This window comes from Fundulus heteroclitus, chromosome 6, assembly GCF_011125445.2.
Source record: "Fundulus heteroclitus isolate FHET01 chromosome 6, MU-UCD_Fhet_4.1, whole genome shotgun sequence".
In the NCBI taxonomy this organism is placed as follows: domain Eukaryota; kingdom Metazoa; phylum Chordata; class Actinopteri; order Cyprinodontiformes; family Fundulidae; genus Fundulus; species Fundulus heteroclitus.
The window spans coordinates 3,174,124-3,192,530 of record NC_046366.1 but is presented as its reverse complement, the minus strand read 5'-3'; the positions used below and the strand labels follow the sequence as shown (position 1 = coordinate 3,192,530).

At 40.0% G+C, this 18,407-nt stretch overlaps 1 protein-coding gene across 2 annotated transcripts in view; it reads right to left on the bottom strand.

Moving 5' to 3' along the window:
- Nucleotides 1-13,006, bottom strand: part of kcnn1a (potassium intermediate/small conductance calcium-activated channel, subfamily N, member 1a) — a gene marked incomplete in the record, with an annotated part of 241,720 nt that extends 228,714 nt beyond the window's left edge. Inside the window, 1 exon segment of one of the 2 annotated variants that reach the window (XM_036137869.1) lies at nucleotides 11,704-13,006. In XM_036137869.1, the coding sequence (XP_035993762.1) occupies nucleotides 11,704-12,756 (1,053 nt within the window). 2 annotated transcript variants of the gene reach the window in all.
- Nucleotides 13,007-18,407: the final 5,401 nt, after the last annotated feature.

Below are 18,407 nucleotides of genomic sequence, written 5' to 3'. Positions count from 1 at the left end.
TTTTATTATTTCTGTAATTTTTGTCCTCTGCTTTTAAACTTTTTCAAACCCTTAATACATCTTCAGATGTCAGAAAAATCCGAATGATTAATGCTCAGGGGTATCTGTAAATCTGACAAAATTACATTATTATTCATGATTTTTCTGCTCAACCAAATTCCAAAAAAAGTTAAACAAGAATTAATCAATCAGTGTTTATGACCTAGAACGCCCCTGTAAGGAGGGACATCACCCATGGCAGTAAGTGCAACGTATTAGAGTACTTACACAGCGTGCCACAAAAGAAGTAGCAATGTCCCTGCGTTAGGTACAATATCTGACTAACTGCCATCTATTCAGAGGCCATTACTATTGAGTTTCAAGGTGTACAGCGCAACACTGTAATGTTATACACTGGGTCAGAGTTGTCCGGTCACAGGTGCTTTGTTTAAGAGATCAAAAGGGAGGAGTGAGCAGAGGCTATCTGATTAAAGGCAAGCCAAGGAGATATCAAAATGTTGGAAAATTGATATCAATGGAAAGGTATGCATTACACATCAGAATGCTTAGCATAGACTGGTATGGTTGAGGCAAAGATGTCTTTCTGAAGTACTTTTCTTCTTTCAGATTCTGATTTCAAAATTAAAATTGGATTAAGTTATGTCTGTTTGACAATCAGGTTTTATTTACTGTCCCAATTCTACACCGGAGAGCTTCAGAGCAAAGACGATACTTATAATACTAACATCACTGTGCCAGCATGATTACCATCAGGAGTAAAGAAAGTTCTTGTTTAGCTTCCTGCCGATTTGGTGAATTTTGTATTCATGACTGGGACCCTGCTGTGCAGACATGACTGCTGCTGGAAGCTTTTTATTTAAGTTTCTTATCATTGAAAATATTTTAAAATATATCCTTCTGATTGCAGTTCAGAAATTACTTGCCACAGCTGTTAAAAACTAAACAGATTTTTTGAGTGTTAAAAATACATAGCCACATTATTTGGCTTTTTTTTTATTTATACGTCAGTAGCTCACTCTGGTTGCATACAAAGTTTTTATGAAAGATTATCACACCCTGCTGGCATATTAGTTGTTATTTTAGTGTTTTACACTTTGTTTTTGCTCAATTTGTTAGTAATTAACGCCCTTTGTGTATATATTTATAATAACAACAGAAGTACGACACTGGGCATGTGCAGCGGGGGATAAACAAGAAAGCAGCTAACGGCTATTAGCATCTCTCAACGAAGTGTGGAAACAATGAAGAAAGGTCCAAGATCCGGTGTAAAAAAAGAAGCGCAAAAAAATATATGATTGCAAGAAGGAAAAGACTAGAATAGTGCTGGGAATACAGTATAAACGTTGGTGTTCATTGAAGCGGAAGCTAAAGCTGCCCATCGCTCAGATGTGACTGCAGAGTTGATTGACTTGAGTAAACGTCCTTATTAATACTGTGTTAATAGTAATAGCAATGCTCGTCTTAGCCTCTACAGTCTTAGGTACAAACAACATTATAAATAGATCGACTGACTGACTGGCTCTTACCTTGATGCTGTGTCCCTGTTTTTGTTTACGGACGGGAATTTTCTTTCTCTGTGATGTTCTGATATGAGGCTCTTAGAGTTGCTGTAGATCAGCGTATTTAATTAATAATGGTTGGTCTTTGATCTGGCCAAGCTGCCGCTTTACGTGAGGCATTGCAGAGGTCAGGCTCAGTCCTGTTTTTCCGCCGTCCGGTTTCTGGTAGTTCTGCGGTACTACCTGTAGATGGCGCCATGTCTGTTTAGCCTCTCATTGCGTCCGTTGCTGGATTTTATTTTGCCTCAAAAAGGACCATTAAAAACACTATCAGGATGGACACTTGGTGTATAAAACCTTATTTTACTATGATCAAACGGTTTTTGATTTTTTTTTTATCATATAATGTGGCTTTGTACCTTTAAAATTTACTTCCAACGTTTTTCAAATTACCTTGAGCCCTAAAAACTACTGTGATTGTTTCAAATGAGACATTTCCTCAAGTGGTAACTCAACTATGTTTGATCTTTACAAACAAGATTAGTTTCCTTGCTGTTATAGCATTCATGATAATTTCTTCTCACTAATTTAATCTATGGTGATGAAATTAGTGAGATGAAATTGTTGCATTTACTGATCAGTGAATGCACCCTACCTGATTGTTAAAAGGTCATGCTAACCACATCACTCTTCTGTGTGGCAATTCTTAGTACAGAGAAAAAAACCTTCAAAGTTAGCTATTTATAGTATTGGTGAGGTGTTAAAAATAAAGTCAGAGGATATCAGTTTGTACCCCTTTGGAGACCTTTCGTTACATTGTTGAAAGAGGATAAACCTGGAACGGACTTTAGTAGAAAACAGAAAGGCTCAAAGTGTTACAACAAAGCTTTAGCTTTCATCGTGTTCTGTCTGTCATAGAACATGCTGCATTTGGAAATGGTGACAGCTTTTTGTAAATCTGAGTTTATGTAAGGAAGACACACAGAGAAAGACCAACATTTCCAGTTACTAATGCTAACCTCAGTATTCATGATAGTTGCTAATACCAGACGGTAAGGGTAACCTAAAATGGTTGTGTTACAATGTAACTTAGAAGCTTTTGGAGTATCTCAGGATCTTCAGGTTGTGAAAAGACTGTTCATTAGACTCATTCATGTCAGGCACTTGGACAGCCAGCTTTGGGGGTCCTGTATGGGTCACTTTTTGTCTGTATTTCTAATTGTTGTAAGGGATGGAACTATTAAAGCAAGATGAGAACATGAACGACCTAAGTTTATGAGTTTATTGATGTTAATACACTCAGCCTCAAAATAATTTGTCTTTAAATTAGTCAAAACGCATGTTACAGCCACTTCTATGTCCTAATATAAATAATCAGTGGCTAATTATGGCAAGAAGACCAGAAGCAAACTTTTTAAGGATAATAATTATTTTGCTGATCCAGAAATTGGCATGAGAAAGTCAAAACTTTACAAAAACAAGAAACCTTCTTCCTCGACAGTTTAATATAATCCACAGAATTAAGAAAAATGGGGGAACATTTTATGACATGTCTAAATGTTTAAACTGGAAGTGAGCCAATCAATCTGCTGGAGATCAGAATTTGACAATGTTATTGATCAGCTTTCATCAGTAATGGTGTTAAATACTGAAAAACTGTCTTTTTTTCTCCTTTTCATTAGAATATCCAGCATTGTAACGATATTACCTCTTCAACTAGTCTGGACAGTGATGTAATTGTTCCGAGTTAAGTAAAAAACAGATACAATTAAGGAGATATGGTTTGATGCTAAAATGCGGATGGACTGTTTTTTGTCACGACAGCACTTTTAGTTTAATGTATTATATCTTATAATCTGTCAAAAATAATAATAATAATACTAATGGGTAAAAATGTTAATTGGAAACGGCAGTTCAGACCTCAAAGGAAAGGATAGAGACAAACTGACCAAGATCTCTGATTAATATGTCATTTTAAAACATCATCACATTTGAATATGCCCACAGAGAACATCTTAAAGTCAGGCATTATAATTATTTTGCTCTAAATCTATAAATTTACAAAAACTGAAAATAAAATGTATTATTTAGGCTAGGTTAAACATATGCCCTCCTTTTTACCACCATCTAATTATTTATAATATAACAGGTCCATGGCTGTTTTAAAATAAGGCATTGCTTCCCCCAAAATCAAGTCCTGTTCTTTATGAAGGTGTAATCATGGGCCACCTTTAGCTTCTCTTATTTAGCTCAGCCCCTGCAAACAGCTGCAGCATGTAAACAAACTGTGCGGTGGTCTTATTTAGATGCTGCACCCTCTTCTGTGCCACCCGGTTGTTTTCTTCCATCTTGTCCTGTGATGTAAATACTTCACCTTGACTGGACTAAGAGGAAATGTCAGGGGAGGGAAATGAAAAACAACCAGTGAAAAACCCGATAAAATTGTGCTAGTAAAAAAAAAAAAAGACCATTGTTACAAAGTCTGTTTCCATCAGTAATTACCTATGTTTCACCAACTATATTACTTAGAAGAAGATAAACTGTAGCACTTAAAAAAACGCTCTAATGATTAATTGGTTATCATCAACAAGCAGCATCAACAAAACTGAGCATATGTACATGTACGTAATACTTGTATTGTGTGTGATCTATACCAAATTCAGCTATCTTTCTGTTTACATCTTATAATTTTAATACATGACCTCACTTTGATATTACTTTCTAATTGCATGTATTGAAGGTTAGGCCGACATGATTTTAAGAAAATGTGACATTACAATATGATTACAGAATACTACCCCTAACCCTCACCCTATCCAAGCCTAAATTTTCCTCACCTTTCTTTTGCTGTGCCATCATAAGGATGTTTCTGGACCCTGTTACATGCACCAATATCTACATCAGGTGTGGTCATCAAGGGAAGTAAAAATCCACCTAAATGTCCAAATATGTGATTGGCAAGAAGAAAGACAATCCATAGCAATTGAAATATAATTAGGAAGGAAGGAAGGAAGGAAGGAAGGAAGGAAGGAAGGAAGGAAGGAAGGAAGGAAGGAAGGAAGGAAGGACTGTCTGAGTCTTTAATACGGACATGAAATCTCTAGATGTCATTTTGAGTCATGTGACTTGGAATTGAGTCAGACTCGAGTCAGAAATATTTTCGGGTGGACATGATAATATCACTAGAAACTTGGCTCTTGACTTGGACTTTGACAATGATAACTTGTGGCCTAATTGAGCTGTTTAACATGAAAATGACAGGAGATTTGAATGGACCAGGTAGCTCAGGTTTTAGTGACTGCTGGTTTTGTTTTGTTGACTGTTGGCTGGATCCACTCCGGCATAGCTGGCTGCCAGGGCTACAGCACTGTGGCTGCTGGGCATTTCCTGGGGCTCTTCTCTGCTCTTCTCTGGGATGGGGGAGGCAGCTATCCCTGTGTTGGTCTCTCTTGGGCCCTTTGCTCTGGGGCCCCAGAGCAAAGGGCCCAAGAGCGCCGAGGCAGCTCTGGGGGGCTGGTCTTTGGCTCTTCACAGACACTATTGAGCATTTTTCTTATGGATAAACTTTACATACACAAGTGCACTCTCTCCAACACTTAGGGGTGCTGGGATCCTGGTGCTTACAGGTTCGCTTCTATACAGAAAACCCTATAGTTAGCTTTAGCTGTCACTTTATACATCTCGTTTTAAATAATACTGTGTATTTTTCAGTGATGGTATCAAGGTGGTTGTTGTTTGTACCTGTAATACCTTATCAGTGTGTTTTGCTGTTTGTTTTATATATCTCTCTGCAGGTATTGAAGCAGACTCCGAGGATGTTATATTTTCCTCTCCTATTTTTGTCACGTTTTCTCCCTTTTAGCATTTTGTCTTATCATTTTATCTTCACTTTTTTTCTCTTCTACCTTCCCATTTTTGAGTCCATTGGACGTGAAATAGTCCCAGAATAAAATCTAATAAAGCTTTTTGCATATATAAATCCAGAGGAGCACCATGGTGAAAGCAGTAATGCTTCACTTGTGAAAGTAACATCTGTTGGGCTCTTTTTGACATTATACAATTCTTAATGCTGCACTGCCTGACACGACACGTTAGAAAAAAAGACAATAATAGGAGAGTTACATGAAACAAAAAGAATGGAGCCATAACCAGGCTCGCAACAGTGGAGCTACTGTATGCCTGGTGTGCAAACCAGCCCTGGCTGATGTCATTTAGCTGACATTTTGCTGCAACATTTTTTTATGCTATATTCTTCTGCATCCTATAATAACAGTAAAGAAGCCCACAGTGGTTGAGGGGTGCTCCCTTCTAGCATTTTCAAAGAGGTCTGCAGAACATTGGGGAAGAAAGCTGTAGCACCATCCAAATGAAACGTTATAAGCAAAATAACAATGTACAATAATGCTGAAGCACTTTTAGTAACATTTTAAATGCAGACAGAAGCAAGTACCTAAGGGCCAATTTTTTATTGCAATCCTGGAGACAGTGACGTGAGCACTGTCGACATTTGTATCAACATTATTGCCAGAGTTGCCACAAATTTACAGGCATTGTGTTGGGTGACAGACCCAGTGCAAAATGCTCTAGGATAGAGAGCACTCTGAAGTCATAATGAAACTGTTTTTTTTCCTTTAAAAAAGAAAATAATATCCACACTTGTCTACATCATGTCACATAGGTGGGCCATCAACAAAAATACCATCCTTGTCCTTATCATTAAAGTTTCATTAATGTGTCCAGTATGCAAAGCTTCTAGTAATGTTACTATTTAAGATTAAAAACTCTGTTGTAATGAAAATTCTGTGATTTTTAGTGACTGGGGATGTGGTTCGGGGCTTATTTTCAAATGGAAAAAATTATATAAAGAGCTAATTTCCAAATTAGCTCTTTATATGAAACAAATTGAGCTTCAGAGGTATTACTATATTTTAAAAAGTGTGTCTTATTAACTTTTTTAAATAAGTTTTATTAATTTCCAGCCAGTACAAAAACTAGCCATAATGTCCTTTGATGGCACAAATTACAAGGTGATCAAAAAAAAAATATCTAGGTTAAACATGAATAAAATCTATGGTAGAGAACCAGCAACAGCTTACTTTCTTGAATGTAAACCCAAAAAAAAAACATGACAGATTGGCTTTTAAATCATATGGTCATCTCTTTAACTCACTAATTTTATAATAGCATGATGTCAGAACTGTAATCATGTTCCATAAAATCTAAATAATCTGAAAGTTTGTTTCAATGATCTGATATTACTCACGTTATATTATAAAACCAGGTTTGAGCTCTTATGGCGGTTTAAAAATAGTGCTATATATATTTTGTATAAAATTTCAGTTATCTCTATTATGGATCAATCTTCCCATTATTTTCTTACAGCAGCACTGTGAAAGTTTTGACCCAAATATTAGCTTAATTTGAGATATATTAAAGAATTTTTCAGGTTAATATACAGCATTTGGCACATACTGATGCTCCGTGTAGGCTGGCCTTCTCAAAAACTCACCTATGTAATTTAAGAGGGTCTGATTTTTTGCTGAATGGGTCATGTGACGTAGCATGGCACTCTGGATCACATGACCCATTCTAGGTAACAATAAAACAAAACAGATATGACATGTACCTGATCAGACATATTTTTGCTTGTCTTATGTAGGATTTAATCTCGAGGGATGAGTGTGGCCTTGTGTTTACAAGTAACTCCATGACTTCTCAATCTGCTGGTCCAAACTGGTCTGCTATCAGATTCCAAAACATGGAGGGAGACTATTTCATTTCGTGACAGTGCAATGTTGCCAGTGGCCTCCACGGGAGCTATACCTGGAAGTTACAGGTCCAGTGCCCGTAGTGGCTAAATGTTACACAGTGCTGTTTTAATTAATTGGATGTTTTGTTGTCTTGGTTAATATTTACTGCAAAAAGAATATTTTTGGTAAATTTAGTTCCTCTTGTTGGATGTTCTGTCAAAGATTTAAACCTTTTTAAATAATTTCTAAATCCTAGAAATAGTTAATTATTACTCTGTGATTGAATTATATATTCTGTCAAAGATTTAAAGTTTGACTTCTGACTTGCAGTGTCTTTATATAAGACTTGATTCTACAATTGGGTGGAGCGGATGAAACACTTGTGACTTGATACCACCTCTGGTAGGGACCCTACTAACGCTCAAGCTTTTGTCTGATATTTTCTGGCTGAATTTCAAACAAATTACGTTTCTTTACATGTTAATTCCAAAGATCCAATACTTCTGGAAATATTTAACAGGGTCAAATTCTATTTATTTTTTCTTTTGGAGAATTTCTCTTTGAATACTGGCAACTTTTTGGTCCAGACTTTGCTAGGCACTTAATCTAGCATAAGGAAAATGGGTGTCAAGAGTTTTGCATTTTCTGTTTTGGTTTTTTTACAAAATAGTAAACCGAGCTTAATGGACAGTTTTAAATGATATTTTTATGACTGTTTTAATCAGACTGTCAAAGAGAAAATGTAATTCCCAGTTCCTTATCTGCATGTTTGCTGTTTCAGGTCCTAAAGTAGTAAGTGTGCACCTGTAGCGGTTGATCTGCAAAGGTCCATTCCCTGGAATCCTGCCATTAAGTTTGGATCCCCTGAAGGATGATGTAGGTCTTTTGTCTGGTATTTTTCCCTGTTTCTGAAGGACACCATGGTTCACTTGGCTCAGAAACTTCTTATGCCTTCCACCTGTCCAGCATCCTCAAGTTGTTTAAGGACAGTAATCACTATTGTGCAATATACCTTATTTTCCCTATTAGCTCTTTGGTAATCAGGTTTTAAGAGACACACTTTGTTGCGTGTCATTGTCGGACAATTACTGGTCAGACGGCTGCAACTACATAAATGAGACTGGGATTTGTTTGTTGCTATAATAATAAGATGTCTAAAGAAATGAAATACATTTGATTTATTGTTAAGTTACCTGTTATGTGTTCACTTTCTATGATTACAGTATTTAAGCATACGGAAACAAACAAGCTCTCCAAGTATCCTCACAGCATTCTGCAGACCTGTGTCGGAGACACAGTGAAACTGCTGCAACTCTGGGCTAGTGAGGGGAGCTATCATTGTAGCATCCCTATCCTTCATCCAGGATCGCTTTCAAAGCTGCTGCAGGATCATAGCACTGACATTATCTGCGTATCCTGACACACTAACCACTAACTCTTTAACAATCTACCATTGCGCAAATGGTACCAAAAGTTCAGAACCACCAGGCCCAGTTCTGCTGTAAAGATTATGCACTTAACATTGTTTCTTGTTCTGTAAGCTTTATCTGTTTGCATTTATCTGTTTGTGTTTCCTATTATCAATCTGTTCGAATGATTTTCACAGTATTATGTTGCAGATCCCTAAAAAATGCTGTCTCATTTTGTTGTACCCTAAGATACTGGTGCATCTCAGTAAAGTAGATTTAAAGTAAGTGTCAATAAATAGTGAATATGTTTTGTAGTTCAGTTCACAGCAGTGAAACTATAGACTTGTTACACGCATAGTAATGTATTCCAAGCATATCGTAAAATCTTATATTTATTCCTGCATATGGGATTTTTAATATTGGCTAAAAAGTGAGAGTAAAATGATTAAATGGTGTGATTTTAAATGACAGGCAAACTACTCCTCTGATAATTACAGGTGTCCAAAGCAGAAAGGTTTAAAAGTTTTACAGGAAGCCTGAAAACTTTTTCTTGAGGCCATTTTACATTTGTCAAGTTGCAAAAAGCTAACACCGGTACTGTGAAAAAATATTTGCCCTCTTCTAGATTTCTTCTGATTTTACTTTTTTATTAGACAACAATAGCCTAAGTAAGAACTGTTTTCAAATGAAGATTTAATTTAGTGTGGGAAAAAAAATGTAACCTTAGCAACCTGACCCTGTGTAAAATAATTTCTTCCTAAACGTAGTAACTGCTTGAGCCACCCTTGGTGGCAACAACTGCTATCAAACTTAAAATAACTTAAAATAAGTCTTTCACATTGCTCTGGGGGAATTTTGACTGACTCTTCATGGCAGAATTGTTTTACTTCAGCCACATTTGTGGGTTTTTGAGTATGGACAAGATTATGCTACAGCTTCAGCCTTAAGTCTAGATTTTATAAAGACCACTCCAAACCCTAATTTTTGCTTTTTTTAATTGTTCAGAGGGTGAGTTGCTGTTGTGCTTTGAACCATTGTCCTGCTGCACAACTCAACTACTCACGCTTCATTCACCCATTACCCATCACACTACTACAAACATTTTCAACTACTGGGATTTTTTTTCTTCTAAATGCTGTTAGTTTAACACCAGAACTCGTAGGGTGTACAAGTTCCAGTCTACTTTTGCCTGACCAGTTCACAGAACGTTTCCCCGAAAGTCCAGATGATAATCAAAATGGTGTTTGTATTCTTTTTTGATCAGCAGTAATTTTGGGCTTGTAATTCTACTATGTAAGGAATTTTTACCCAGTGTCTCTTTCTTATCGTTGAATCATAAATTCTAGCCTTAACTGAAGTAAGCGAGGCCTGCAGACCTTTAGATGTAGTTCCGGGTTCTTTTGTGACCTCCTGGATGAGTTGGCAATGCGTTTTTGGGGTCATTTGGGTGGGCATAAAGCTGCTTAATGGCTCCCTGTGGTTTGCAGGAGTCCCAACGTCTTACAAATGATGTTGAAATCTTTTGCAGGCTGATCAGTGACTTTGCTTTTCATCTGTTCTGTAATTTCTTTAAGCTGTACACTATATGTTTTTGTTGTTGTTTTTTATTGTTTGTTTGTTTTTTAGCCTGCTTCATGCAGTCATAATGGTTAAACACTCAAAAAAGTGAACCAGGACAGTTGCGTTAAAAACAAACATGTCATGTTCATTAGAAACAAAATTAACCCATGCACTTTTTTATGTGTTAACTAGAAATGAAATGTTAACATATAATGGACAACTGTCCTGGTTCACTTTTTTGAATGCATTAAAGGGATTTCTTGATTGTACAGGAATGGCAGAAATCAGGCCTGGGTAAAATTAAACAAATCTGCGGATATTCACTTAACCAGGGTTTCCATAGGGCCAGGTTGATTTGGATAGCTTTTTTTTTTTTTTTTTGCCTTAATAAATGAAACATCGTTTGAAAAAACATTTTCGTATTTACTCGGGTATTCCTGTCTGATATGAAATATTATGATTATCTGAAACATTTATAACAAGAAATCTGCATAGAGCAGACCCCTTTTTCTCAGCACCATAGACAGAAAGCAATCAAGACTTTTGCACAGGAAATTTAGTCTGGTTTCTCTTCATTACACCGGAGGCTTTAGCATCATTCTGGTGTTGTTATCTCTCTCCAAGCATATTCGTCATATTATCAATGAACTAAGTTGCCCGTGCTCTCATGCAGGTATAGGCCTGTGTTAGTGTAGCCTCCGTTTCTTATGTCAGGAAGGCAGAATGCAGGCTCCCCCTGCTCTGATCCCCCTCTGTTCGGCGGCAGCAACATACGCGCTGTAATTCGGCTGCCGGGGAGCTTCATTAGGCTGCTGTCAGCGGGCCCCCCAAAACAAGCCTGCAACGTCGAACAGGTGTGTGCGCGCGACACAACGCCATCGCTCCGTCGGTGTGTTCGTGCGCGTGCTCGTGTGACCAAACGAAACAAATGCCACACACGCACAACATGCTGGGTCACATGTGAAGCACTTACAGCAGTGTGTTTTTGTCGACGATAGAAATCATGTGAAGCGACTCCAATGCCCACCCCTTCACACACACACGCGCGCGCACACACACACACACACACACACATTACGCACACACACAGCCTACACAGTCTCACACACACACACACCGCGCAGTGTAGCTACACAAAGCCCAGCAAATTGTTCTCTATCAAAATCATATGACAGGCGTGGCCACTGAGTGAAAACCTAACAGCAGTCTGTTGGTTGCTAGTGTCAGCTAATTAGAGCCCGAACGGTGATAGAGAAGCGGGGAATGTACCTGATGGAGGTCGATGCGTATCCTCTCCTCTCCTTTATGCGGGCTCTCCGGCCACAGGTGATAGCTGGAGCCGTAGTTGGGGCTGTCTTTGCTGCTGTGGCTGCCAGTTGCAGACGAGTTCCCCGCGTATGCGTGCGGTGTTGCAGGGGGGGTTACGCGGGAGCCGCGGTCGTGTGGCTGCGCCTGGCCGCCCTCCGCGGTGATCCTTCCACACTTATTGCGATCTTTGTCACAGTGCTGCTGCTGCTGCTGCTGCTGCTGCTGCTGGGGACGAAGCCCCGGCGCGCCTCGCTGCTGCTGCTGTTGCTGCCGATGCTGCAGCAGCTGCTGCCGCTCCTGCTGTTGCAGCAGTGGAGCCCGGTGAGTCCTACATAGCTCTCCGGAGCCGCTTGCGCAGTAGTTGATGGGCAGGCTGCTTCCCACCAGTAGCTGTTGCTGCGCACGCAATTGTGGGATCTGTTGCTGCTGCAGATCCTGAGTCTGACACTCGAACGCTTTCTTAGCCTCGTTTGACTCGCATGCATCTAAAGAGCGCCCTTTTTGTGAGTTTGCACGGCTTCCTTCAGGGGAGGGGTACCTCTGTTGGAGTCCTAAATGACAGTGCTGTTGCTGCAACAACTGTCTGTGGTCTTGGTGCCCTCCTGCTCCTCCTCCTCCCCTGCAGCGTTCCACGGTGTTCGCCTGTTGGTAATTATTGGCACTCCTTTGGAGACGATCCCCTCTTTCAAATCCCCGGCAAAAGAGCCGAGAGGAGGAGGAAGACGATGGTGGCGGCGGTATAAGTGGTGGAAAAAGTGGGGAGGGCTGCGGGGGGAGTGGGTCGACAGGATGGGATTTATTTGGAGAAAGGCTCGCTTCTTGTTCCGAAAAACTGCAGTGGCAGCTTGGAAAAACAGCCTCCCTGTCTGACTGCAGCGGCAGCGGGTGCTGGGAGCCGTCCGGGGCCCAGGGATCCCGCTGCAGGTGCGCTGGCTGACTGGCGCTGGTTTCACCGCCTTGGTGTGAAGGTCGCCGGCTGGTGTCGTAGCTCGCCAGCGGCAGAGGGTCGCCGCTGTGAACCGGTCTCCGGCAGGGCTGGCTCACGCACGGGAGCTCCTGGAGGCTCTGGCGCTGAGCGGCGGTGGTTTCGGTGCGGACTCGTTGGTGAGAAGAGGGCGGGGGCGGCAGGCTAAAAACGGGAGCGACTTGCTCTCGGCTCCGCTCGCTGTTTCCTTGCTTTTCGTCGGGTATGTTGTGCTGATGGACAGCTCCCGCGTACCGATGCCGCATCCCCTTATCCGCCCCGTCGCGCTGTGGGTGCTCCTTTGCCGTGTTGAGCTCCGACACCCATTCATTGCGATCAGCCCCAGCAGAGTAGGACCGACTTGTACCATTGGTAGGTTTGACCAGGACCTGCCTTAAAACGTCACCATACAGCCACAACACCGCCTTCGACTAAATATCGGTCCTATGCGTGCCATGCGCGCAGGTTGCAGAGGATCAATGACTCCTTTGGGGTGCTCTGACAATAGGCTAAATGAGATGCTGAAAAGTGGTTAAACCCTGCTTTCATGGTTCACTATTCACTTTTTCCATGTTGCTCCTACCCCCCCCCCGAAATTATTTCCAATGCTATGCCCCCCGTCCAGATCCACAAGAATTGCTAGATTGTATAGGCGATTTCAATTTGCGATGACATCATGTCACCAAAGTGTGAGCTGTAGAGAAAACGGCCATCCTTTTGCAAATTCTGTTTCCACTTGTTGGCTTACATGAGGGATAATTCTGCCAGATAGTTAATCATTTAAACACCTGGTTTATTATTGCCAGGCAGAACAGAGGCTGAGTTCGGTCTTCTAAGTATTTCATTTTAAACGCTTCTGTACAGCAGCAGTCAGCGCAGCTGAGCAGATAAGGGAAGATAAATACACCTGTCTCGTTGCTGGGTAAACATCGACCTGCTGAAAGGTTAAAGGTTCTTTATCAAATGAGCAGAAAACCACATTGTCTTAAAACTGCTTCATAGGGAGTGTACAGAATTAAGAATGATTTTCACACTGAGACCCCAAATCCCAACATTAGGTGCCTAATATCTTTTTATGGGAAACCAAGTATAAAAAGTCAAATTGGAACAATTAAATTAGAAGGTCACAAAGTGATGAAGATGAGTTGTGCTCATAATTCAGGGCATGACCAGCCTAAAAAAAAGAGTCCTATCATCTATGTCGGCATTATGATACTTTGGACTTTTTCACATTACAGGCACAAACTTCATTGTATTGTATTTGGTTTTTATGTGATAGACCAACGTAAAGTGTGCATATTTGTGAGGTGGAAAGAAAATGGCACACAGAACCAGAGAAGTGCAGCATTTTATATTTTACTTGCATGAGAGTATATTTTTGTAAAACCACCTGTGTCCATTTCCAGTTACATGTCTTTTGGGGTGTGTCTCTTCCAGCTATGCACATTTAGAGATTGAAATCGCCCCCCCCCCCCCCCTTCTTCTTTGCAAAATTTCAGTTTGATAACTTGCAGTGCATCTGTGAACTGGAATTTTCAAACCTTGTTGCTGATTCTCAGTTGGATTTGGGCCTAGACTTTGGCTGGGCCTTTCTAACACAGGGTGTGGATACACTTTGATCTTTCCGTTGTAGCTCTGGCTTTTTATTAAGGGCTTTTTTGTAGAGTTAGAAACTGATGGAAAGTGATCCTCTGCCACAGTCTCAAGTTTTAATCCTCTCCTTGACCCCCACCTGTCTGTTTCATTGGATGGTCAATACAATAATCTGTTGCGTGAATGAACAACACAATAGATGTGGAGTCACTCAAGACCTAAATACTACTGAGAAGCACTGTTGCTCAGATTAAAGTAAGTTCAGAGAGTTGATTTAAATGTAGTGGACAGACCAAAAATATGAAGAGAAATCATTAAGAGACTTTCAAGGTTACCATATAACAAAGGCTGAATCAAGGTTATAATCTTAAATTTAGTGAGATATGTGTCACTTAATGCAGATGGCACTAGCAGGTGATCGGTTCACCGAAGGCCCCATGATGCCCATGGATGTCACTGCTCATACTCTGCAGCGTTAAAAATCCCAAAACATGCCAGAAACATGTTGCTGTCTTTGTTTGTTAGATAATTACATGAGAATGGGCTGAAATTTAAAAATACAGTCATAAATAACTCCATCCTTTTAAAGTGCATAAAAGAGGAGGAATTGAGACTGAGCCAAAGAGACAGAAGAGCAGAGAGATGAGAAAAGAGCCAACTTCTACATCATACATTAGCTATTCTGAATAAGTAATACTCCTTTCCCTAAAGCTGCCTCAGCTAGTTGGAGTTTTGATGAGTCTGATGACTGCAGCAATGGGATACTTTGCCAATATACTGGAGAAGAGCTTGGAAAAGCCCTTACCCATTTTACAGCTTTATGAAGTACTGCAGGATTTTGGAGCCGAACCTCAGCCTGTGATAAAAGAGAAAAACCTGATCATTTTTATTAAGTAATTGCTCATTTTGACCAGCATGCGTTTCTTGGCAAGACGGAGTAAGCAAACCTACTGCTTCCATGTGAATTCTTCAACTAAACTCAGCATCTCCTAGACTCAGTAAACACTCAACAAACTGAACAAGCTTGTGACCCAGATTTTCTGTTTTTTGTTTTTCGTAACCAGGTAACAGGAGGGCAACTTGCACAGAACCTAAAAAGTAGTTGAGGAGTGTGTAGTTAAGAAGTAAAAGGAAACTCCAGGACTTGTGTGTGACTGAGAGAAAGAGAAAGAGACAGAGAAAGTAATTTATCTGTACGTGTGCTTGTTACAGACAGAAAGTGGACAGGGAAAACTGTATCTAAATCAGGAAGGAGCACCATCACAGAACACATCAAATGATTGAATGCATTGTACTATGAGACAGAAATTTAATTACACAGGTAAGGAGAAAAGTGCCTGATCTTAAAGCAACATCACATCACCTCAAGATAGTGTTTTGCAAAAGTACTCACACACCAACTTTTTCACGACAAACAAAGTTTGATGACAAAGTGTTGATGTATAAGATTATGTATGGTTTTAAATTGATTTTGACATATTAATAAAAAAAAAAATTATTCCACCCCTTTACTTTGATATCCTCATATAAACACAAACAGCTGCCTAAAAATGAACAGATTATGTATGTGTGTATTTAATCTCAGTATACATCCAGCTGTGGCCTCAGGGGTTTGTTAGAGAATATTAGAGAATGACCAGCATCCTGAAACCCAACAGCTGGCAGGTCAAGGAGGAAGTTGTGGGGACTTTTAGAGGAGGGTTAAGTTACAAACTAATATCCCGAGCTTTGAACATCTCACAGAGGTCTATCATCTGAAACTCAAAAGAGATTGGCAGAAATGCAAATCTACCAAGAGATAGTGAGCCACCTAAAACTACCAGGTCAGGCAAGTGGAACTTTAATCAGAGCAATCAAGAGGCAGACAGTAAGCCCTGGAGGACCTTCTCATCTGCTCTTTTGGCAAAGAAGCAAAAGAAAAGAGTTGAAACTCACAAGAAGTCCCATTTAGAGTTTACAAACAAGTGCAAGAAGTTATTCTGGTCAAACGAGACCAGAGTTGGCCAGTGATCCAAGGTGATGGTAGAATCATTGCAAGGAGGCTTTTCTGCAGGTTGGGACATCTTCATATATTGGAATTACCCAGTCAGAGTCCAGAGCTAAATCCATTTTAGAATTCCTTTTAAAGTTGCAATGTGAAAAATCTTGAGGGAAAAATATTTTTGCAATGCACTGTGAATCATTTGTTTTTATTAACTGTTCCTGAGTTTTTCAGCCTGTCCTTATTGTCGGGGCAACAGTGTCACAGGAGTTAGGAAGTTCGTCCTGTAACTGGCGGGTTGCTAGTTTGATCCCCCGCACTCACTGTGTCAGTTGTTGTGTCCTTGGGCAAGACAACTTCACCCGAATTGCCTGCTGGCGGTGGTCAGAGGGTCCGGTGGCGCCGATGTATGGCAGCCTCACCTCTGTCAGTCTGCCCCTTGGCAACTGTATATATATATATATATATATATATATATATATATATATATATATATATATATATAGGTGTACCCCGCCTCTCGCCTATTGCAATGCTGGAGATAGGCACCAGCACCCCTCAAAGCGAGTAAGAAAATGGATGGACGGATGTATATATATACTATTGCAATTCCTTACTTTTAGGAAGTCCACTCTAACTATAAGCTTTGTCACAAAGGAAAGTTTTAAGATTAGTCTTAAAAGTAGACAGGGTGTCTGCCTCACAGACCAAAACTGGGAGTTGGTTCCACAGGAGAGGAGCCTGATAGCTAAAGGATCTGCCTCCCATTCTACTTTTAGAGACTCTAGGAACCACCAGCAGACCTGCAGTCTGAGAGCGAAGTGCTCTGTTAGGAACATACGGGGTAATCAGAGCTCTGATATATGATGGAGCTTGATTATTAAGGGCTTTATATGTTAGAAGAAGAATTTTAAATTATATTCTTGATTTAACAGGAAACCCTCTTGCTGATTTTCATCAGAACTCTTGCTGCAGCATTTTGGATCAGTTAAAGGTTTCAAACTACATTTTGTGGACTTCCTGATAGTAAGGAATTGCAATAGTCCAGCCTTGAAGTAACAAATGGATGGACTTGTTTTTCAGCATCCCTCCTGGACAAAATATTTATAATTTTGGGAATATTCTGGAGGTGAAAAAAGGAAACCCTGGAAACCTGTTTAATATGGGATTTAATTGACATGTCTTGGTTAAAAATAACACCAAGGCTTTTACTTTATTACCAGAGGCCAATTTAGTGTCATCCAGATTAAGTGATTGATTAACAGGATAGACTCTTAAAGCTGACGGAAAAGTTAGTTCAGCTTGTTTCTCATAACAAATTGTGTATTTTAATCAGGCGTTCCCACTATCTAAAAACTCCCCTGGATGTTATGGCGAGATAGCCCAAAACTACCCGCACCCCCGCTCCCTCCTCCCCCGCGGACATCTGTGGATGTGTTAAGCTGTGATAAAAACCTTCCATCGTATCAAGGACACTACCTGCTGGATGGCGTTCATGGACACACAAAACTCCAAGCAACGACACACACTACTGATGCTCACTTATCTCATGAACTTACATGCGACTAGTCTCAAATGTTAACCTCTGCATATATGTGTCTCGTCATATTTGTGCTTTTTGTGCCGAAGTTTTTGATATCTCAAACTGTATCCTTTTAGTGGGATAAAGTGTGATATATGTGTTTTTCCCTCTCCTTTCCTATTGTGGCTTCTATCTTTCCACAGAGTCAATGGCAGCGCCCTGTGGGCACTGTGTAAGGCGGTGTTCTTGGCAGCATGGCCCCAGTAAATAGTCTCCCCCTGAAACGTTTGTGATGTATGTCATGTTATGGTGGTTGTACTGAAACAGTAATATCCTTCTGGGATTATTAAAGTATATCTGATTCTGATTAAAAAGTTTATTTTTTAGATCTCTGGTCAAAAGATTACAACTTCTGTCTTGTCAGAATCTAAAAGCAGGAAATTTAAAGAGATCCAGGTTTTGATGTCATCAATACATACCTGGAGCTGAAGGAATTGAATTCATCAGGATTTATGGATAAATATAGCTGAGTGTCATCAGCATAACAGTGGAAATTAATCCCATGCTGTCTGATCATTTTACCAAGAAGATTTATTATTAACATAAACAAACTGGAATCTGTCAGACAGATAATATTTAAACCAGCCTAATGCCTTCCCCTTAATTCCTACAGTATGCTCAAGTCTTTGTAGGAGAATATTGTGATCAACTGTATCAAATGCAGCACTGAGATCTAACAGGACAAGTATAGACACAAGTCCATTATCTGAGGCCATGAGAATATCATTAGTGACCTTCACCAGAGCTGTTTCAGTGCTATG